General features: G+C 36.2%; 1 protein-coding gene across 2 annotated transcripts; it reads right to left on the bottom strand.

Moving 5' to 3' along the window:
• Nucleotides 1–616: 616 nt before the first annotated feature.
• GABPB1 (GA binding protein transcription factor subunit beta 1) lies at nucleotides 617–23,304 on the bottom strand. Of its 2 annotated transcripts, XM_085303457.1 has the most exons (10): nucleotides 23,151–23,304; nucleotides 18,471–18,612; nucleotides 16,942–17,049; nucleotides 15,895–16,062; nucleotides 15,223–15,417; nucleotides 13,999–14,110; nucleotides 13,666–13,779; nucleotides 8,870–9,055; nucleotides 7,492–7,607; nucleotides 617–2,307 (listed from the first exon to the last, which is right to left on the bottom strand). In XM_085303457.1, the coding sequence occupies exons 2-10, from the start codon at nucleotides 18,513–18,515 to the stop codon at nucleotides 2,155–2,157; spliced, it is 1,197 nt and encodes a 398-aa protein (XP_085159583.1). In that variant the 5' UTR covers nucleotides 18,516–18,612; nucleotides 23,151–23,304; the 3' UTR covers nucleotides 617–2,154. The 2 variants fall into 2 exon arrangements, with proteins under 2 accessions (XP_085159583.1, XP_085159582.1); XM_085303456.1 differs by lacking the exon at nucleotides 23,151–23,304 and having other exon boundaries at nucleotides 18,471–21,471.

The following is a 23,304-nucleotide window of genomic DNA, read 5'->3' as shown; positions in this document are numbered from 1 at the left end:
ATAGTACACTTCACCTGACTAATTGGTTCCTCCATTTCCTAGTAACATAATGACTAGTTTCTGAAAAAACTTTAAAATATAACTATTTCCAATTAGTCACTGCACAAGGTTTGCTTCAAGTCCTAGCACTATTTGAGTACAACTACATCCCTGAAAATAGTTCTTCTAAAAAACACCACCACAGATGTCAATTTTTACCATCTCTTGATTTCTGAATCAGATTTGCCAAGTTTATACTGACACTAGGATTCCCCCCCCTCAACTGCCAATTCTATAAATTCAAAGTTTGGAGTAAGAAGACTTTGTGTTGTTTAATGCAATTCTTTTCCCACTCTTCCCTCCTACCTTTGAGGAAATCCTGAACCTAAAACAGATTTTTCATATTTTTCTGAATGTTTAACACAGCACTGTTTTGATCTTCTAATACACAAAAATTTAAATGGAATTGATTCTACACTATATATATGTGGAAAAGATATTTAATTGTAAAATAGAAAAAGTAGGCCAGAGTACAGTTTTAAGGGTAATTCTTTTGTATACAGTATAGGTAAACTAGACTTTTTGCTTAAGTTTATATAAACAATTTCATAAAAGCAGTGAAACATGGAACAACAAAGCAAAGCACAAAGTTTTATCTTACAAAAGAAGAAATCTGCACAGTAGTTCAAAATTCAATGTAACACAGCACTGAACAATCTTAAGGCAGCTTAGTTCTAAGCACAGGACTAGAAGCCAGGAACTCCTGAGATCTATTCCCAGGTCCACCACAGATCCACACGGTCTCGGACCAATCATTTAACTCTCCCTGTTTTGCGCTTACACCAGTTATAAAACTGAGACAATAACACTCACTTACCTGCCTCAGCAGCAAGTGATGGTTTGTTCTTTAAAAGATTTTACAATGCTTTGAAGATGTAACGTGCTATATAAATCCTAAGCATAACAGATCACTGCACAGACGCACACACAGTATCACAGTGAAGAACGATGATGCTAGGTAACAAGAGCATCACTACAACATAAAAAATTACTTGTCCAATTGCATAATTAAAACGCAAAAGCCTGTTTAGAAAAATGTATCACTGAAATAATTTCAAGACTACTGGGGAAAGCAGATCAATAGGAATATTCTAAAAGAACAATTATTCCTGTTCCAGTGGAGACATTCTTTTATACTCATTACTGAATTTTAAAATATTTGTACACAAAAACTGTAAGTCACGAAAAGTCTGTGAAGTTTCAATGCTTCTGCTGCCAAATTTTAAATTGTCTATATGTAAATTAAGATATTTTTCAGTATTTTTTTTTTTATTACAAATTACATTCTTCCAGGAAACATACCATTCACAATAAAACCGGCTGCTAGCTTACTTCAAATGACCTATAGGCTAAACATTTTTCTCATAATTTTTCTCATATTTGCTGAAAAATACCTATGCAAGATGTATGTGTAGAAATTATAAAAACATGCAGCATATGTACAAACCGAAAAGTTTAAAAAATATTAGCTTCATATACATGTAAATCTACTTGGATATATCTGAAATTAAATACAAAAATTTCACTGTCTAAAAAAAAAAAAAAAAAAAAGAAAAAGAAGAATTGCTTTTTAGAGAATCTGAGACAACTACTTAAAGCTTTACAAAAATTTCCACCTGGAAATGTCTTATTCAGAGAAGTTTAAGTTGTTACCTTGTAGAAATAACTGTTAATTCATTTTGTCACATAATTCATTTTCAAGTTGTCAGCTCAAATCAGTAACATCACCCTTAAAACTGTTCTGTTTTTCAGAAATTAGATTCATACTAAAATCAAAAATTTCACAAAAACATTGGCTTCTTGTGTTTCTGGATCCCTTCAAAAAGATTTATCAACTCATTTTGAAACTGTAAAAAAAACAACTATTTACAGTATTTCATTTTAAATACTTTTCACAATTTCTAAATTCAGAGTTTTTATGTTACAAGAAATTCATCAGAGCTCATGGCTTAAGTCCAGTTATCAACTTGTAGCATCTTCTCTATCATGTAATCCCGTGTCTGTACCTAAATAGTGTACAGTTCAAGATTGTACTGCAGGTTTTGACTTAAAGTAACAGGCTTTGCAGTATGTTCCTTTCTTTTTTTTTTTTTCTTTTCTTTTTTTTTTTTTAAATTAAACAGCTTCTTTATTAGTCTGGAGGCGGTTCATTGCCTCTAACTTCTGCCGATAAGCCTCTGCTTCTTGCTCTTTCTTTAGAAGTTGCTGACGATATTTTTGTGCTTCTCTGTTTGCCTCATCCAGCTGCTTCTGAAGAGTTTCTCTTTCCTATTAGAAACAGAACGAGCAATATTTTGTCAAGTATGTATCAAATGCAAACTAAAATGGCAAATACTTTTTCTGTACATACAGCTCAACTGTCTGGGCATCATGTARAAATTCAGTTCTTACCTGGGCAAACCTAAACGAATGCCACTGTACAAATTAGACATGAATTACCGTATCAGACAACTTCCCACAATGAGCCTTAAAGTTTAAGTAGAGCAAACCTAATTTCCTTTAGCTGCAAAAACACCAAGGACGTCTTCATGAAAAAATGGTGGAATTCAAAAGTGGAAACATGGTGGTCAAATGCTAACATAACAAATCAACATTTCTCCAATGAGCCCATTGACTTTAATACAAAATTTTAATCAACTTCCAATAGGATTGGCATCCAATCCAATAGGACTAGCTCTGTATTTCTAATTAGATATTGTAAGTTACCTGACAGCATTTTGCACCTGATTTCTAAACGAGATGATCTGAAGGATATCACACAATCCAGAGACAAAACTACTTCCCCAAGAACATGACATTTTTATGAATTAATAAGCATTTGGTTAGGTAAGTCTCTTTAAGTTAAAGGGAGTAACATAAGGCAGCATCCTGCATACAAGTTGGTTGAGGATGGCTGTGAAATGGTTTCCAAGCAAAATAATACAGGAAAGTCATTTCCTACACAGCTGCCCAAAGTACTAAGGAGAATGTATTTCCATCTCCAGTGACGTGCATACTGTCATCTTGTTTGATGCTGCACYGAGCCTAATTGAAAAAAACAATTTTCTTGGAAAATAGTTTTGTTTTGATCCTCAACCAAATATCTTTTCATTAAAGTAAGTGCATTATACTTTTATGTGTAAGGTACTATTTGATTTCAAATCCTTTTTTCCTACTGTAGTCATAAGTAGCCAGAGGAGGGAGGCTGTCAAAGAAAAAAGCTATCTCCCAGAAAAACACAACTCAAAAACTGTAACCCAGTGAGAATATGCATTTTCATCTTATTTCCCATCCCAGTAGTTCAATATGTAATTTCCAGTTCTTATCTCAAATAGTTTACAGAAGTTCTCCCTTCAGAACAGCATCCCTACTCTTCACATTTGATGCACTCACATATTTTCATGATCAGAGCCTGAAAATACAAAACACTGCCTCCCTCCTACTTGCTACTGCTCTCAATACGTGTCACAGCCATGTTTAGTAGCCACATGCTGTGCTGAATGTGTTGGAATACAATGACATAAGTGATCTGATCATTGCTAACAGCAGCATCTGTATAGCAAAAACAACAGGTGAAGGAGAGACATTATTAACAGGTTTATAAAGATTAGCTCTAAAAACACAGGGCTGTGTGTGTATAAATGGAACCAGAGTTCATACATGGCTTTAATTTTTAACAGCTGAATGAAGGTAGTATTAACGTTTTTTGTTTCATTTGTAGTATACGTGAACAAAAAGAGAGCTCGTGTGATCTGGCTCGCTGATTTGAAAAGGCGGTTCAGCTACCACCTCTGAAAATCTGGATTCTGCTTTATAAACAACTCAACCATGCAGCAGCTAGGTCGACCAATGCCAAGTGCTGTGGCAAATTGAACRGCAGAGCCTACATTTCACAAAGGACCTAAAATACACCAAGAATGATGCTCCAGCACCAGCGCAGTGGATTTCCAAGACATCCAGCAAYATCCAGTACAATTTTCCTCAGGGGTGGGGGAAGGCAACTGTTGCTGTTGCACACTTACCCTGGTTCTGAAAAGCAAGTGTATTTTTATGAGTATACATGGTACAGTGAACTTTTTCCCCCCATCTTGGAGAACCCAATCTTAGAGGAAAGGGTTGCTGACCTCAGAAGCCCAAAGACATCCCAAAACATAGTGCTATTCCTGTAAATTATCTATGTAGCCTAAGGGGGACCTACAAACATGGCTTAAGTAGAACAGTCTTGTGGAGCATAACGTTGAAGGAAAAGAGCTACAGACAGCTCTCAGGGAAGCAGCCAGAAGAGTTCATTCTGCTGTATGTTGAAAGTAAGCCTTCCCTCCTGAGGACATGGAGCTCCAGGGTCTACTCAGCTGGGCATCATCTATCACATAAACTCGTCACAAAACAAACAAATAAAAAAAAACAACAAAAACCCCACAGAAGTGCACTATCGGCAAGAAGTAAAGCTGCTCTGTCTACYGGGCTGCAGAAGAGTGAGAAGCACCAGCAGCTCTTTGGCCAGTGGTTCTGAGCTGCATTACGCAAAGCAAGGCACTGATCACTACAAGAGATGCTGTGCATGTTGCAGATGCCTGGTGGCAGAGAGGTTCTCAAAGTAAAATTATGAGTACTTCCTACAGATAGGAAAAACGTATCCATAATGCCATACATTGGACATGACAGCACATTACGGAAAGACAGAAAAATCTCACCAGCAGAGACYCGAAGACAAAACTAATATTTATCAGGCAGACTAGCAACTGAAAGCAAGTAGATTATTCCAAGAACTAATATTTGTAGTTTAGAGAAAGACATGGTCCTAATGTAAACAGAATGAGTTAAGCAACTGAGGCCAAATACACTGTCTAACTAGGCAATGGAAAGAAACTAGTTCTTCTGGAGAGGCAATACGGACCCACTGTACAGCAAAAACAGGTTCCCTAACTTTGACAGGTTCTTTAATTTTAACAGGTTTCCTAACTTACCCATTCTGAGATTCTGTGACATCTAAAATAAAAACAACTATATCTAGAAAGTGTTCTCAGCACAGTCTTTAGAACACAACTGGAAGTGTTCTAATTATCTAAAATAATTTTGTAGCAATCAATATGAAACCTTATCCACTTACAAARTAAGTTGGAGGATTCTGAGTACTCCTAAGCAATTTTCCCATTTAACAGAGAATTCTCTTCTGCTACATTAGATTTTTAACAGTCTATATATTGAAGATAGGCACGCCTATAATTAAATTAACCCAAACTCCGAATTTTTAACAATAAAAAAGCAAGGATGTGAATTTCCCAAGATAAATTAATGATTACTTTTTTTTTTTTTTTTTTTTTTTTTTTTTTTTTTTTTTTTTTTTAAGTCTAATGAAATGATTGTCCTGGTCATATCTAATGCATGTCATCTATCCAACATGCAACATGAGAAATACCACAGTCAAATTCAAGAATGAAAATAAAAATCACTGTATGTTAATGAATTATGCATGAAAATGAGTAAAAATATTTAACAGTCAATTTTTTTTGCTGCCATAGTATGTTTCAATTAAATGTCAGAACACTTAATAAAATTGCTATCACTTTTCAAAACCAAGTGTTTGAATATAATAGACCTGAATGAAAAAGTCAAAAAAAAAGAATTGCTACAGTTTTAATCCTTCAATCTTTCCACAAGAAAGGTCATCACCTCATGTGAGCGGGAGTTCAACTTTATGTAAAGATTTTCAAAGTACAGTTAACTGTAGATACACTATTAATTAAAAATGGCTGAAGAAAGCAGTCTTAGCCCAAAATCAACTCTACAATGAAATAAGAGAACAAATCACAAATCACTCAAAAAAACTTAATCTTCAGTAAGAGAGACAAGTAAAGGTTTCCCACATTCAAAAAATATTTTGGTTAAGGAGGGGGTCTTATTCCCTCCAAATCAAGAATTTACCATCTTGCACTACGACCAAGTTTAAAGTGAAATGACTTCATGGGCACTTATTTAATGCTCCAGTTAACAAAGAGGTAGCACCATACCCTGTGACCCACTGACTGCTGAAGGCTGAACCCCTGCAAGGCTCTGTACAGAGGCAGGGGCCTGGATGTAAATTTTCAGTTGAACAGTCAGGGACTAAGTCTTCAAAACTTGCACTTAAAGAAATATATGAAATCTTTCATTTTAATCAACTGTTTTCAGCATTTGAGAAATGTGTTTAAAATGTTTAAGTGAAGCCGGCAGTCTCTCTAAGAATTATTTCTACTGTTACATCAATTATTTGTATCTAGAAACAGGTCAATTTACACCTTAACCAATCTGGATTTTGTTCCTTTGCTACAGAATTATTAAAATACTTAAGGAAACAATTTCCTTTAAGAATAATTCAGGCAGATGTTTAAAAGTGTGAACAAAAGTTTTGTTTTTATTGTAACAGTCATACATTTTAAAAAATGCAGCAAGAAAATTTCAACTGTTATGATAATCTGTAATGACCACAAGGCTGCAAAGGCCAAAGATATTTGATGAGACAACTTAAGGACAGGGAAAGTCAACGATGAAAGGTGATAATTATTGTTATTAGACATGGATAAAGTATATCACAAACTTTACAATAAAYAGCATTCAATTAGGCACAAAATGTTATTCAGTAATATGAACAGAAGCTGGAGAATACAACCTTTGATAAATGATATATCATGCAGTTAACAGAATGAGAACTGCCTAGTCAAGGCAGACAGCAACGTTTATAGACTTCTGACCATAACTAGTGAGCACAATTAGAAGTAACAGAAAAGGGAATGAAATGGTGGACCTTTGATGAATTATAAAAAAAAAATAAAAAAACCCACAGCCTTAAATTGAACAGCTGTATCTATTTGTCATATATAAAAAGAAAACTCCTCTCAATATAGTTAGGTCTTTTGCACTATTTTTTTTAAAAAAAAAAAAACAGGATAGTGCAAAGAGATGTGTAGTAGCCCCTGCTCTACAATTAAAAAAGGATGAAGACACAAATTGATAAAAGACAAAATCTTACTGTTTCACATGTCCATTAACAGTTATCTACATATCATGAATGGAAAGGAAATACTGCTGAAAATATGATCTCACAATCAGGACAAGCATGTGGTCATAAACAGACAGATGAGGGAACAGTGTTCTCATTCACTGCTAGCGGAAGAGTCAAATTAGACGATAATATATCAGTATCTAGTTGTAAAAACTAGCTAGTGATCTTAAAGGAAAACAAAAAAAAATTAAGTTATCAAGTACTTAAACAATTGTCATTTATGTGCACAAGCGAGGATGTAACAAATGATCCTATCTTCTTTTTATAACAACTTTGTAAAAGATTAATTCCAGTAACACGGGACATGGAAAAAGTTATTATACCAAATTCTTCATTCTGTGGAAGCACAGAAACTTAGCTCTAAAACAACACAGAAAAAAAATCAGTTCTGAATACTCTGGTTAACACACATCACGTAATAGACTCCTTACTTCTATTTCTGCAGACTCCACACGATTTTCAACAATCTCAATGCACTGTCTCTTGACTGGTGGTTCTTCACTTATCACAGTTTCTTCAGCAATGTCTGTTGCTGGAACTGTTAATACTGAGAATATATTTGTAAATATAAATATGCACATTTCAGGCAGCATTTGCATCATGTAAAATTCATATAGTTAGATAATCTTATTAATAGTAGTAAAATACAAAGACTTTCCTTTATGTAAAGGCAAGAATGTTATAAAACTGATGCAAGAAAAATGTCCTGAATGTTCTAGTTATCCATATGCTACTAAAGAATTTCAAAATTCTTTGTTACTGAGGTCTACAATACTTAGCTGTCACTCTGGAGCACCACCACCATTTTTCACAGGGTAAACAGAGGCATGGAAGTGATCTGCAGCAGAGCTACCAAACTCTCAATTCTGCAACTTAAGTATCAGACTATCTTTTAACATTTGCTTAAGAAACATTATAAATATGAAATTAACTTATTATTTTGATTAACTAGAATACTTAGGTAATCCAAAAATCMAATAGTTATTAACCTTTGGGGGAAAACAAATCAAAACAAAAAAAAAATGAGGAATTACAGAAATTCATACTCCAGTTTACTCAGGAAACCATCTGGCACATATATGTTCTAACAAACACCCCAGACAAACAGCAGACCAAATCATTTGTCTCCAGTACAGAGCTCTTCAGGCTCCACACTGGAATGTTGGTGAAGAAACCAGGAAGAAATCATGTTTGCCTGAAGAGCTGTTGCAGAGCATGTTTGACAGAAAACACTCAAAAAACACATACACCCACATGAAATAACACCAGCAGCTTCCATGATCTAACTATGATCTGACAGGGATATTTGTGTCACTCCGGCTCCTTCAGGTCTGCCACTGCTCCTCAAAAACCTCACGTATGTTAGGCTCAGAGTGGCTTCTTCCAGAACAAAGCCATGGAACTTGCACAGCTTGCCCTGTGCATGAGATTCCCAATCCAAGCCTTAATTTTCTAAAATATTTACAGTAAGGCAACCATATAAGAATTGGAGATTCTTCAATATAGTTTTCATACCAAGTTTGCAAGAATCAAACTTACTGAAGGCAAAGCAAGTGGTCACTTCTCCCATCAGTGCCCTATTTCTCTTTCATAGTTTAGCAATTCTGTTTTTTCTCCCCTAATGCAGAGACTCAGCTGACATGTGCTAACTGAACTGCTGTAGCTCTCACGTGTCCAAGTCTTTCACAGTATACAAACTCAAAAATTTATTTTTATCAGTAATTATGGAAAAWTTTCCAAGCTATTTGAATTTTTCTTTTCTAAAGCAGAATGGTTCCTCAAGCTCCCCCTGTACAGGTTTCCACTCACCTTGCTGTCCATCTGGCATGGTCACAATGATCGGTTGCCCTATCCCRCTGGTTGGAATCGAATGGAGGTTACCAAGCTGAATGCCATCCGTAACGATAGTGATAACTTGCTGACCTCCAGAACTGACAACTTGCTGAATAGCGCCATCCACTGATTCTGCAGTCACCACTTCTTCTGTGGCCACAACTATCAATAGATCAGTAAAGGAAATAAGTCKACACACAAATTAAACTTTATGATTTAAAATGCACATTGCTATAGCACAGGAAAAATTTCTTCCATGGCTTTTCAAATTTGATGTTTTTTTCTGAAATTAATGCATTACTACATAATATACTGTTAATGGAAATCTTTCACCAAGCCTATATAAAGCATTAACATTTGGAAATATATACGCAATTCTGGTCTGGTTTACCTTGCTTGCTATAAYCAACCTTTATTTAGCATTTTTCCTAACAGATATAGCCACTCAAAACAGCAGTTTTGCATTCAGTGTTAACACAGCAGCAAAAGTTGTTTTAAGAATRCAGAATACTTTTGCACTGCACACAAACTGCACTAAGTTACATTAACAGGTGAATAAAAAATGACACTGAAAGCACTGGCTTGAGAAGCATAGCTACTCCTTAATTAAAGTTGTCATATCCACCACTTGCAGAGTCTGGAAAGTTGCACATACCAATAAAACTGTGAAAGTAATACAGATTTACTGAAGAAAGGATTTACATTATCTTAGCGTGTCCTACAAAAAGAAAAAAATCACAAAGCAGCCCTTCAGAGAGATAAATCCAAGCAACCCCACTGAAGTCAACTGTTCCCTTCTACTCTTTGCCGAGTGTACCTCAGGACCCGGCCCCCGACTTCTGTGCTTACCATAGTGGTTCAAGGCAATAACAAACTGAAGGACTTCTACAGAATCTTAAAGCTTTCTTTGTACCACGTGGGTAGTTCAAACATCACCACCACAACTTTAACCATTCGTTATGCAAAGTATGAAACAGGAATAAAGGAAAAGTTTTGAAGCGTTGAGATTTTATTTTTTACTACAAAAAAATGAGAAGGATAAAACTAAAAAAGTAAAACAAAATACTATATGTATCTAACTTTATAGGTAGAAGTAATAGTAATAATATTAATAATAATAAGCTAAGTATTTCAAATTCATGATTCCGTAATGACTACCTGGCAGTGAACTCTCACAGTTCTGCTACATTACATCTACAGATCAAGTTRAGAGAACTTGGAACATTCAGGACTACATGACACATAGCTATAATTGGGGTTTCTCACCATCACCCTTATTTTTTAAAGCAACAAAGCACTGAGACAAAGAGCAAGATCACCAGCAGCACAATGAAAGAATTTCAAGCACAGTAAGTCTGTTTTTTATTTTCAATTTGTCAGGGCAAAAGCAATTTGTCAGGGCCTTTGATTTAAATAATAGACAGTAGAGGGCTTTCTATCTACAGAGAGGAAATTAAAAAAATGCTATAGACTGTTCTGATGCTTGAGATGAGAGAAGGTAGAAACAACTCTAAAGCTTTCATCTTTTCAGCTAATATWACATACGTACACACATATCGCTCTGCTGTTCAAATGACTGCAGTCATTGCCTTCTGAACTTCTTTTTGTTCAGAGATTACTGTCCTATAGCACTTCTTAATAATCACAAAGTGTTTATTCAGTAAAYCAAAAAGTAATTTGTACATGAATAACAGGTATTGCATTGAACTTGAAATTTTGAAATGGAAGTTAATCTTATGAAAAAGAGAAAGAAAAAAATCCCATATAGTCCTTACTCTCCCTTCCTTGCTCTCTTTCTGAACTTAATAATCACTAATCACCACAGTATCTCACATGCCGAAGGTAAGCTGAAGTTGGTTAAAAAATGCAGTGAGACAAGAGCCTCATTCCAACATAAGTACACCAAATACGCATCTTTAATGAGGTATTTCTCTAAACTCTCTTCCCAACCCCAACAGAACTGCACACATACATTATACTTCACCACACACAATTTGGACATAACACCAATCTCCTCCCATGCCCTTCTCTAGAATACTGGCCAACTGGCACAAGCATGATTCTATTCAGCTTCAGCAAGCAGCATCCCTCTTTCCTCAGTTTTATAAAATTGGTATGTTTTTAACTTCCAGCTGTGAAGAACTAGCAGGAAGAGATCAGGGTAAAGTTAATGTGGAAGAAGGAGAAAAACTAGAAGGAAACAACATTAGAGAAAAAAAGAAAAAAATAAAGCTCTTCTCCCAAGTTTATGCAGTGTTAAATACAAGAGGCTAATTTAAAGGTAAAAGCTAAAAATAAAATTCTCATGACAAAGTTTTTGAGTATAGTTGTAATTGGAGCTTTCACATGACCAGCACAAACAAGAAGGGGTGTAGGCTTTGGTTTGTTCTGGATCTATTTTTTTTTTTTCGCCTGAATGCATAGGTGATTCAAAAAGCTTCTTTTGCCTCCTTTATGGTTTATCAACCATTAAAGGAGTAAGGTCCCAGGAAGCTCTCTGCAGGCAAGATACTACAAAATTGCTCACACATCTGCATAAAAATCAAAGCAGAAGAATTGACATACACAGGGGGGTTAGATATGATGTGCTGTATTACTGAAGGTGGGAAGTTACTGCATTAAGACTTTTAGCTTATTTCTTCCTCTCTGTCATCCTCTACCTCCTCTCTAATAATTTTTTATCTTCAATGCTTTACTGGCACGTAACATAGGTTGCACTGCACCACCGCAAGGATGGGCCCAGAAAACATGAGAACACTTGGTTAGTTACAGAGGCCTATTACTACCGAGTCCTGGATACATTCTAATACTGGGTGATCCTGTGCAAATTTTTCTCCAGTTTGATCTCTCCTACAACTAGATCTAAGTTGGATTCAAATATATTAATTGATTGAAAATTTCATCAGCTTTTCCATAATGAAAGGCACTCCATTTTGGCTTTGAATCATCTTCTTTACTTGCGAAATTTAAGGTTCATAAAAGACTATAGCTATATTTAGGTGTTGTTTTAAAAACGAAAAATCTGGATTAAGCAGAAACCCTGCAGAAGGACTTGAAAATGCTTAGAAATGGAGAGTCATATATATCTGCTGTTGAGGTGCAGCCCTCAAGCCAACAAGCCTGAGAGAAGATTTCTCCTATATTTTCAATGAAAACTGTGTCCTTAAGAATGCTGCCTACTGCAGAACTGAATTCTGAGAGATTTCCAAGTATTAAACTTTGGTGACCTGAACCGTCTCAGTTCTGCAGAATCATACTGACCATCAACAACAACAAAAAACAAACTCACAAGCATTCCTTCAGAAACAAGACTTCAAAAAAGTTCAGATGTCATAAGCATCATACATCCTTGATCTACAAGGTGGTTACTCTCTACAGTGATCTCCAGTCACTGGCTTGAAGGTTGGGTTCACCTTACTACATATCACATCATTGTGCTCACAGTCCAAAGTCCACTTGGAAATCAAGCTACAGTGCTGCATGACAATATAAAAAACACTATAAATACTAAATAAACAAACTATCAGCTCTAGCAGCTCAGCAACTGGGCAATCTTATCAGCAGATTCATGCAGCCAGAGAACACTCCTGAGCYACTTGAAGGGACCATACTTCATCTAAGCTGTCATTTCCGAAAGGTAGGCACCTGAATACAGGCCTAGCCATGTGTATCCAGGAATTAAATGAAAGAAAGAAAGAAATCCCATCCTTCTTCTGATTATGCAGGGCAAGCTCTCTCCTTAATCTTTCCACRATATCTCACATTATCCTCCTTTCTCCTCCCTGCCTCCTCCTAACTACCAAGGGAAGTAGTAGGCCCCCAAATCTTCTCCGCAGAAAATACATCCTCCCATCTCCAAGATGGGGAAAAGTGACTTTAAATTTGAGATAAACTTCTACGTGAAAGTTGAAAACAGACAGAAGATCACATTTTGCCTTTTTACTTTACACATAAAGAAAATTCATAGATCATAAGGTTATACAACAAGAGGGTAAAGAAAAAAGCAATCCGGCCTACCATAAAACTACAATAGCTACATATATATCATATGGCCYGAAAATCTGGGGAGTTAACCTATGCAAAACGGCACTGCCAAGATGATGTGCACAGAGAAAGCAAGAAATATTTCACAGATTTCTTTAGAAACTGGGGTCTCCACCAATACACTTGTTGGGATTTTCAGAATGACCACGATTTTTATTTTCAAGTGCATCACATATCCTACTTCAGAGACAAAAGCTAGGGATTTGTGTCCTACCTGCCCTTATCACTATACATTGTTAGAAATGCAGGTAGAGTGCCTTAAGGTTGAAAAAACAACCACAGACATTTCAATGGGTAATCTGCACATTAAGGTCACCAACTTTTTTGTGTCTACTGGGTGAAAAGTTAACAAAACTGGTGACAAAATATATGGAAACAACTTTAAGCATCGTTTCCCATAATTTAAGAGAAAATAATATTCACAGGAAATATTTTCCCACCAAATGCAACTAGGCTGAATGTAGATACATTAAGATGCTTTCAGAAAGATGAATGTTCACTCGCATTAGGCCTGTAAATACTAGCTGTAGCCAGAAATCTTATTAAGAAATAACTGTACAGATGAATCTGCCAACTTTTCAGGTAAAAGGAAAGGAACACCTAATTTTGTTCAACTGAATAAAGATTATCATTTCATTTTTGTATGAACAGTACCTCAAAAAAAAACAGTATTTCCGTGTACCTTATTTTAGTTCATTAAATGAGATTACATTACTTAGATTTCTTACCTGGTGTTTCTGAAGAATTAGACAGTGGGGCTGATGCTTCCGCTAAAGCCGCTAACGTGGCTAATACTGATGTTGATGAATTTCCAAATTGTACAGCAGACACTCCTGTCTCATCTATTAGGAGGGAAAAAAATAGCCTSTAAGTTTAACAATTTATTAAATCTCTTTCTATATTATTACTGTACTGAAAGGTAACTACTCTATTCTTACCATTGTTTTTCTCAAGCCTTTGTATTATATGGTGAAAATCAATTCAAGTGTAAAATCCCAGTATCTATCCTATGTACATCTAAATACCTGTTTCATATGATGTATTTGCAGAAGATACCAGACCTGTTAGGTTCACCACCCCTCCAGGTCCGATGATAAACTGTGGTGTYGCTGCATGTATTGTCACAGTGTCCGGACTCTCTGGATTTGTATTGATTTGGTTCTGCATGGCAATCTAGAAGACAAAGGTAACAATACCACTCCAACTGCAGATAAAATAATTCCAATTGTAGATAAAGTTACTTAGAAGAACTAGAATTATTGCCCATTCCACTCAGAGGCTTTTCTCCCTAGTTATGCAATATGCAAACACTGTATCATTCCTTCTCCTTTGCATAAGTACACAAGAATCACCTCTTGGTTAAAACCTAGAGACAAGAAGTCTGTTGAAGTGGAAGAGAAAATAAAAACAGACTGCTACAGCTCCTCCTCATTTGCTGTACACAAAGAGGACCATCTAATCACGCAGCCTTTTTATAGGTGCATATGCTCAAGTATCTAAAATAAAGGCCTAAATAACCAAGACAGCTGAAATAGCTATAGCTATTCATGAAAACTGGYTCTGACAATTTGGGAGCTGTCACAAATTGTACATGACTTTAATAATCTTTTTGTCCTTCTTTCAGTATTATCCAATTTTATTTACTATATCCTTTTTTGCAATGAAGGAGAGGCTAAAGGGACAGACCAGAACAAGAAATGATAATATACAGTGGCATAATAGCATTTTCTACTTTATTTCTTGTTCTTTTATTAATAACACTTAACACTTAATTTGCCCTTATGAACACTGAGCTGACATTTTCATGGAAGTATCTACCATAATCCAAACCCCAATGACTTCTCCAGTAGTTCAGTCTCAGTTTTCCTAATCCAGGAGAAATGGCCATCTCTTCTCTTCTGATGCCTAGTTCCATCAGGTAATTTAATATCCATATACAAAGTTGATGCAACACTACAGCATTGTCAGAACATATTGTTAGAAGGGAGAGTTAAGTTTTATACTCTGCTTGCAAAGACCCCAGCTAGTTCTATGCACTACAATATTCAAGTTTACAAAAACAAAGGATATTCTTCCCTCAGCTTTGTAGATATTGGAAATACTCTTCAGCCACCTTCCCATGCAACTAATGTTTTATTAATATTAATCTAATTTCCATGCCACAAACTGCAGCGGAGTCCAGCATTATTAGTCAATATATGGTTTCACAGTTGCTATATTAAAAGCTTGCATAAACACTCTCTTTTCCTTCACTAAGTTTCCTTAGTATCATGAATCAAAATTACCTGTAATATTTCAGCAAGATCTTCATTTCCATTGTCTATTGCAATGTCTAATGCAGTTTTGCAAAATTTACTCTGAGCATGGACATCTGCTCCGTACTTTATTAAGAGTTCTACCACTTCTTGGTGATTATGTTCAGTAGCCCAGTGAAGTGCAGTCATCTTGAGCATGTCTTTTGCATTGACATCAGCACCATGCTGCAAACAAGATCATTGGATAAACTGTATCACCAGAAGGATCTGAACTGAATAATGCTGCTCATGGAATGAAGCCCGAAACTGTCTCTTTTTCCCAGCACTAATGTCCTGTTATCCTATATTTACTAATTTGACAGAAGTACCTCAGTGTAAGTACTACATAAATTATTTATCGTAAAGGATTAAAGAGTCCCTACCCAAAACATGTCTTGGTTCTAAAAGCTGTTACCATACAGCGTCAAATCAGGAGAAGTCTTATTTTGAATTAACAGTAAATAATTCACCTGAAATCATGAAGATTTTAAATAATATTAAAATAAATTATAACTGAAATGAGAAACAGAGCAGCCAATATAAATACAGTATAAATATTCTAATTATTTTGATGCTGGTTTAATGACTAAAATAAAATTGCACCTATTCAATAAGAAACCATTGTGGTATCTCAGCTTCATACTTTGTTTCAAGAATTTTTACCTTCAGTAAGACTTCTACTATGCTGGCATGGCCTTCTGATGCTGCCATATGTAATGGAGTTCTGTCCACCTTGGTTCTGGCATCTCGACTTACACCTGCTCGCAGCAACACTTCTGTTGTTGAGTAGTGTCCATACTGTGCTGCTAGATGAAGTGGAGATGTTCCCAGCTGTAATGTAAGTTAAAAAATTGTCTTTTAACTGAGGTCAGTACAAAATAATTTATTATTATTATTATACAGCTACCACATTCAGGTGCCAAGCTACCACTTAATCTTTTTCCCTTGCAGTCTCTCAAGGGAAGAAGCTGTCAGGGCTTTTACAGAGTATGAAGACATTTTTTAAAAAGTTTAAATTCTTTCCAGTTATCACAACACCACACACTGGCAGCAACTTTTATCTTCAAGGTATGATACATTTCAAGGGGAGCAACGTCATTTTTAGTATTGGTCAACAGACCACACCAAGGTTGAAAGAGACCTCTGGAAGTCATCTAGTCCAACCTCCTGCGCAGACCAGAGCCAACCTGAAAGTTACATTACTAAGTAAATTAAGGCCCTTAAGGCATTGTAAATACCCTCAAATTTTAGTTACTTTACTTAGTCTCTCTACACAATCTATGCAAAGCATAGGTACCTCCAAAAAAACCTCAGAGCATCTGTATCAGGGAAACCTCAACTACATATATTAGGTAGCTGAGATTGCTCTCTAAATTCAGGCCCTCTTACTAAACAAAACACATGAACACAAGAAGTAAGAGGATGATTGCTGCTTTATCCAGTTAACCATTCCAGAGTTCACCTTAATAGACATCAGAAGGAATTCTTTCATAGTTTGTTACTACAACTAGTAGGAGGTCTGACGATATGAAGAAGCAGGTGTAATTTGAAATTAGGTATTAGAAATGACAGCAGAATACCAAAAAGGAAGTCTCAAGACTTCCTCAGTAAGTCTCAGGTAACATAGATACTTAATTGTAATAATCCAGTTTACTTTTCCAGGTGAGAAAAATAACAGAATTTACTAAATATCAAAAAAATTTTCCTTACCCAATCTGTGGTAAAAGGTGCTCCATTTGCCATCAAAATGCGAACTTCATCATCTTGACCTGCTCGAGCAGCTTCTAAAAGTTTCTTTCCCAAATCTACTAGTGACATCTAGTCAAGGAAACAAAGAAATATAAAGGGAAAAATAGTTAATATCTAATACGTTACTAGTACCATTTTAAGCACACAAATGCTGCTGTCATTTTTAAAAATGACTATTTGATCGAAAAGTTCAAARAAATAAGCTGGTATTTTATCTGTAACAAGTTTTCTCGATTGTAACAAGCAGTTTGATTTTAGAATTACTTTTGTCAGTCAGACAAAACTAACATTGGGATGAAGACTTCAGTGTTATAATGATATAACCACAGCAACCATGCTAAAGTTATGCCACACTAAAGTTAACCTGTAATGGATGCATATTTCTCAAAATAGGAAGTGGTTTTGAAGCTCCCACCTGACACTACAACCTTCCGTAGGTTTGTCCTGCTTTCAAATGGGACTAAGTCAATGCTGTCATGTCCCATGTCCCATGTCCAAAGCCACTGCACTCATTTATCCAAAACGAATTTAAGATGTACCACAATGTAAACATGTTTAGATGGCTACGAAATACAACACCTATCTGACATCTTCTCTATCACTTGATTCTGTCTATCCTAAAATATCATTTCTGTATTCTCACTACAAAATGAAGCAATAGGCATACATTATTTTTCTATTTGCAAATGCAAAAAAATGTAGTATTTGCCTGAAAATAAACAGTAACGCCTGCATCAAGTCTTTATAATTACTGAAAAAACATATACAGTGCAAACTGAGACAGTGCAAAGTGTAGCTTGAGACAGTATTGAGGTATTAGCTGAAAAACTTCACATTATCTTTGGATAATTTCCCTTTTTCCGAAATAGCATATGACACCGAGTTAAAGTTCCATATGATACAGAGCATGTAAAACTATAAATGAACAAATGGCACCTATCTACGTTACTGATGCATCAAGGATTCCCCAGTATAACATCTTTCGGAACCCACTCTATTTCGTACTTGCTATTAAATATGTTCAGTAATCAGAAAGTCTAGGCTTAAAACACAGTTTATGCCAAAATATACCATTAATTTTTTTTGTCCTATATCCTATATAGTTTTCAACTACTAGGATGCTAAGAACAGAATTACTTTCATCAATTTACTTTCCAGTCACAGAAGCAAGAGAGCTCAGCCTGTATTACTGGTAACAACAGCTGCAAGGGTATGCAACTTGTTTCCTATGCAAAGATCGAGTAAGTCAGTTCAAAAATACCATTAGAATTATTTTTAACTTTTTCTTTTAAATTTGTATTTCTATTGCAAAAATAAATGTATTTAGAAAGTTCTTTGTACCTGGCTCAACTGGCAAAATCTGTGCAGTATATTGCTCAACGAGCTGAAAGGTATGGATGTTGAAAGAAACTAAAAAGCAGGAAATGGGAAATACTGCAAAAGCAGAACTCCAACATGGTTCAGGAGAGCTGCAAACTGGAGTAGGTTACCTTTCTGTCTAGAGAGCAGTCTGCTGGCATCAGTATCACCTTCATCAAGATAATACTCCATTTATGTCCATCCTTCTAGGTCATATTTGTCTCACAGCCAGAAAAGGGGAGAGGAGCAGGAGGGTGGCAGGCAGGACAAATACTGACAATTGGAAAAGGAAAGGAAAAAAAGGAACATACATAGCCAGATGCAGAGGAAGAGACATCAGTCAACTCTCTTGCATGAAAATAAAGATCAAGAGAAACAAGAGTAAGAGAAAAATCCACTATCGCTGGTAAAGGGAGAGACTACAGGCAATGGTATAAAATGATAATAGGACAGTACTGTGCCCCTTCGTGTTGGGAGAGGGGGGACTTAAAAAGGCATGAGCACGCACACAAGCACACACATGAGCATGCACATCTTTTTCTGTGGTCTAATACCACCTCAAGGCCTCAGGTGCAAAAGGAAAGCTAGAACTTAATCAAAAAAAAAAAAAAAAAAAAAAAAAAAAAAAAAAAAAAAAAAAAAAAAAAAAAAAAAAAAAGGTTAGGAATCAATTCAGAAAGATCACAATTAATTTTCCTTGCATTTTTTTTAATTTTTCACACATCAGTAGAGAAGAAGAATCAGTAAAGTTTCCTCTATGAATCACACACTGGAAGGAAAAAAAAAATCACAGAATAACTGAGGCTGGAAGGGACCTCCTGAGGTCTTATAGTTCAACCTCCTGCTCAGAGCAGGAGCAACAAGCTCAGACTGCACAGGGCCCTGTCCTGTTGAATTTTGGACAACCAAAATGAGTATTTCACCCCTCTTCAGCCCCTGTTTCTTCTTGTCGGAGAAACTGCCTTCTGTAGATGTCTTTCTCCATTAACCAAGGTGAGAACCTCAACAAGAAGTTTATACTTGACGTTAGACAACAAAATAGGTGAATTAAATTACAGTGTTTAACAACTACAACCATTTTTTTATTCCCTTGACCATGTCTATATTAGTAAACAACGTGCTAAATCATTATCAAAACCCTATAAAGCATTTATAAATTAAAAATGATGAATTAAAAATTCAATCATGGTGGCCAGTAGAATACAAGTCACACTCTCAGGAGATGTTTGGGCCTAATTTCAGCCAGAGACTAACACTAATTCAGAATCTCTCTGAACCATCAGTGTCGAACACCCATTAAAGTGACACTGTATTTTGCATCTTGTTGCAAAACTAAATAATAGCATTGCACTATATTCAATAAGAAATGTATCAGTCAAGGAAAAACAGGGACATGGAAGATCACATAAGACATCACCTTCACCACCACGTATTATTTACATTAGCTAACACTCTCTTGGTTAGTCTAAAGTATTTTTGTGTGTGCATGTGTTTGTTTTTTAGATAGACAAAACATCACATGAGTTTACACGTTTTTCATGATGTAGAATTTTAACTTCAGTTAAAACACAAACATATGATAGAAAAAGTATGTTTTCATTCTCATGGTGATTGGGGCCATCTAGTGGAAGAGAGTAAAAAATAACAAAATTACACTGTTCAATTCAAAAATAAAACTACATTATGTGTCAATACTACATCGCAAGAGTAACTGATGTGGTGTTTTCAACAAAATGCTCAGGCACATTTAGCCCCTTTCAACCAACTGGTAGCATTCATGGAATTTCTCAAGACTGGCAACCCAAAGCTGACTTCTAGTTGGGGACTATTCCAAGGACCAATATCGTAAGGTCAGGAAACCCCTGAGTAACAATATGCCCCCCATTTCCGCCCATACTTTTCCACTACTAGTATCAAGAAAGGTTTTGCAGAGGTTTGTAGGTTTTGCGTTTCCCTGCCAGAAAAATTCTTCAGCTGCCCCCTTGAGATCATTTTGTGACATTACAGTAGCACAATGATTATCAAAAGCAAAATACACTTAAAATTGATTTGTGACTTCCACTTCAAAGCAGCACTAAGTTAAGCACCTCTGCTACTCCCTGTAGTGCTACAAATCAACTCTGCTCAAGTGTGTAAAAGGGGAATCTTCAGTAACTATCATTTCCATCAAGCTTGGGTAGCATGACAGCTGGGTAATGCTTTGTAAGAGCCTTCTTTCAGACACAATAAAAACATCAATGGCTCTGAAATAAAGTCTTGCAACTATTATAGTTACTCTATGGCAACCTGAGTATGCTTTCAAACTTCTGAGAGCTTCTACAYCAGGTTAATAGGCAAGAGCTTCCCTGTTGGGCTTGAACTCTGCATTCTGCATTCATTTCAACTGGTAATTAAAATTTACATCAAATTATTACTGTTATTTTACTTCTGTTCAGTAGGTAATCAGGCTGCTTTTTTACAGTAATCTTAAGTTTCTGAACATCCTCTAAAATGCTAAACATCATGCTGTCACCAAAAAGGTACATCACCCAACCAGGGTCTAGGTCAGAACTGAGGAAGTGTGTGTGAATCAGGCTTTGCAGGGAGAGAGAAGAGCTGAAAAACAAGGAGCCTGGGGTCCCACACCACAGCCTAGAGAAAGCAGAGTCTGCAGTCCAAAGGAAGAAGACTTAGTCTGGCTTAAAATTTGGCAGACTGGTGTCCTGCCAAAAGGATACTRGGCCATGCCTTTACTTCCCTTCGATCACCGCAGGAGTGAGCACCAGCTAGTCAAAATCAGCAGGCACAGAACAAATGGCTGCTGCAGACCCTCCAACACGGAGATCTTGTGGCTGCCACTGCACCTCCACCAGTGCACAGGGGTACTTAGGCCAGAACGGCAGGAACCGCAGCAGTGCAGCCTCCTGGAAGCTAAACTGCATCAGTACACACCCGACCTATGGCAGGGATTTGCAGTCACTTCTAAAAAAACCCAGTACAGAGAAAGTTTCAGGTTCCCCCTACTGAAGTGACAAGCAGCAGAACTGTACTTTGAAGACTCTCATGCTTCTCTCATGCCTGTGTCCACAAAAAGGGGAAGCAAGAATGCCCTTTCCCAAATGTCATTTTCTTTCCAATATTTCAAAAAAAAAAAAAAATCAACTTGCTTTCCCAGACTTGGGAAGAATTGATCTTCTGAAATGCTATCAACCTACTGATTTCAACACTGCACACTATCTCTAACAACTTAGAACAGAAATTTCTAATTAGATTTTATATGCCTAGCCATACAAAGCTCAAAATTTTAAGGAAAGAATATAAACTATTTACACCTTTAATCACTCTTTAATCACTTTAAGCACTCAGTTTTGATCATTATTAGAACTGAAATAATGGTATCATCTTGTTTTAGTATTTTTACATCCTGATATAATAGTACAACACTCAGAACAGTAACTCCTCAAAACCAATTTTCATTTCAATTAGAATTTTGTAACCTTTCAAGGAACTGAAAGGCCTACAATAAATATAATCTTATTTCCATATCCTAATATAGCTTAACAAGTTAAGTATTTTTAATCCTATATAATGTCATTTAACAGTGTAGTTATAATGGTTCACATGGGATAAACTCAGTAAATAGCTCTTGTATTCTGTCCTAACAGAATCACACCTCTCCAAATGTACTTAAACGACGATTCCACATTTTAAGTCAAATTTTAATATAAATACCACAGGTGTATAGTATGGATGTGCATTGTATGGATGATGGAAATTATATTAGTGAGTGTATTAATAACAATCAGTTTTAATTCCAGGGCTTTCAACTTTCCTCTACAATTGTGCTTTGTTCATAACTAAATTTCTAGTTTGTTTAAAGAGAAACATCATCTTCACGTATTCATCCAAAAAAAAAATCCTGATCTGAGAAAGCAGATCAGAAAAGTAAACACATTGATAGATAGCCTAGTGCTTAAGGCATTTAAGCCTGTATTTATGCAGCTCTGTCCTGCAGGTAGTTCATACATTAATTTAAATTAGTATCAATCATCAGTGTAACTCTATTAAATAATGGAGAAAAGCCTTGTCCTTAGAGAGGAAAGCACAACTTGACCGTTATCTGCAACAAAAACATTCTTCTAAAGGATATTATTATGCAACAAAGGTGAACCGCTCTGCTGGCACCAACCAAGATTTGTCACTGTTGGTTGGCACCAAAAATGAGCTACAAAGCTTTCACAGATATGTTTGGCACCAGACACCAAAAAGCTTACATTACAGCAGATATAGTGAGTGACAGGGAGAATATAATGGTATTTTATGTAACCTTTGAACTGTGCTACACACAGCCTTAGAATGTGTCATACATTTCTTAATTGAAATTACACAATATTCTCAAAGAAAAGTCTCTTTAATTAGAGCAACTGTTTTATAATGCGGAACTTTGACAGTTTCTGTCTTGCATAAAGGCCTGAAAACTATAAAACAAACTGTTTTCAGGAACAGCACAGCTGTATTACTAGAATAACTGACAAGGTACACAGGCATCGGTTGAGGAACACACTGTGACTTTTTAACAGCAGTAACAGACCAAAAGTGGATCAGGAACAAGAGTTAACACCTAGTGTATCCTAGCTCCTGCCGTGTACGTCCTTAACCTTATTTACACAGCAGACAACTTCTGCATCCTCACAAGYGTGTCAGTGCGTACACACACTGTATCCAAACTGCTTTTAGCCTAATACTTTAAAAATATTTARTAATTATATACACACACACACATATACACGTATGTATGTATAAAGCTGAAGCGCTCCGAGGTGTGCAACTACCAGTACAGTTTATTCTGATCTGCAGCACCGGCCGTTAGGTAAAGGCCACCTCGGCGGGCAGGTTTCCGCGCCGGCACGCRGCTCTTGCAGCCCGAGGACTCCCAGCGCGGGGGACCGCACCAAGGTGCCGCGGAGGGCCGCGACGGCGGGGGCC

The sequence above is a fragment of the Rhea americana genome, unplaced genomic scaffold (genome assembly GCF_003343005.1).
Source record: "Rhea americana isolate MKP2758 unplaced genomic scaffold, rheAme1 scaffold_2, whole genome shotgun sequence".
NCBI lineage: Eukaryota > Metazoa > Chordata > Aves > Rheiformes > Rheidae > Rhea > Rhea americana.
Note: the sequence above shows the minus strand (reverse complement) of the source record. Positions and strands in the feature narration are given on the sequence as shown.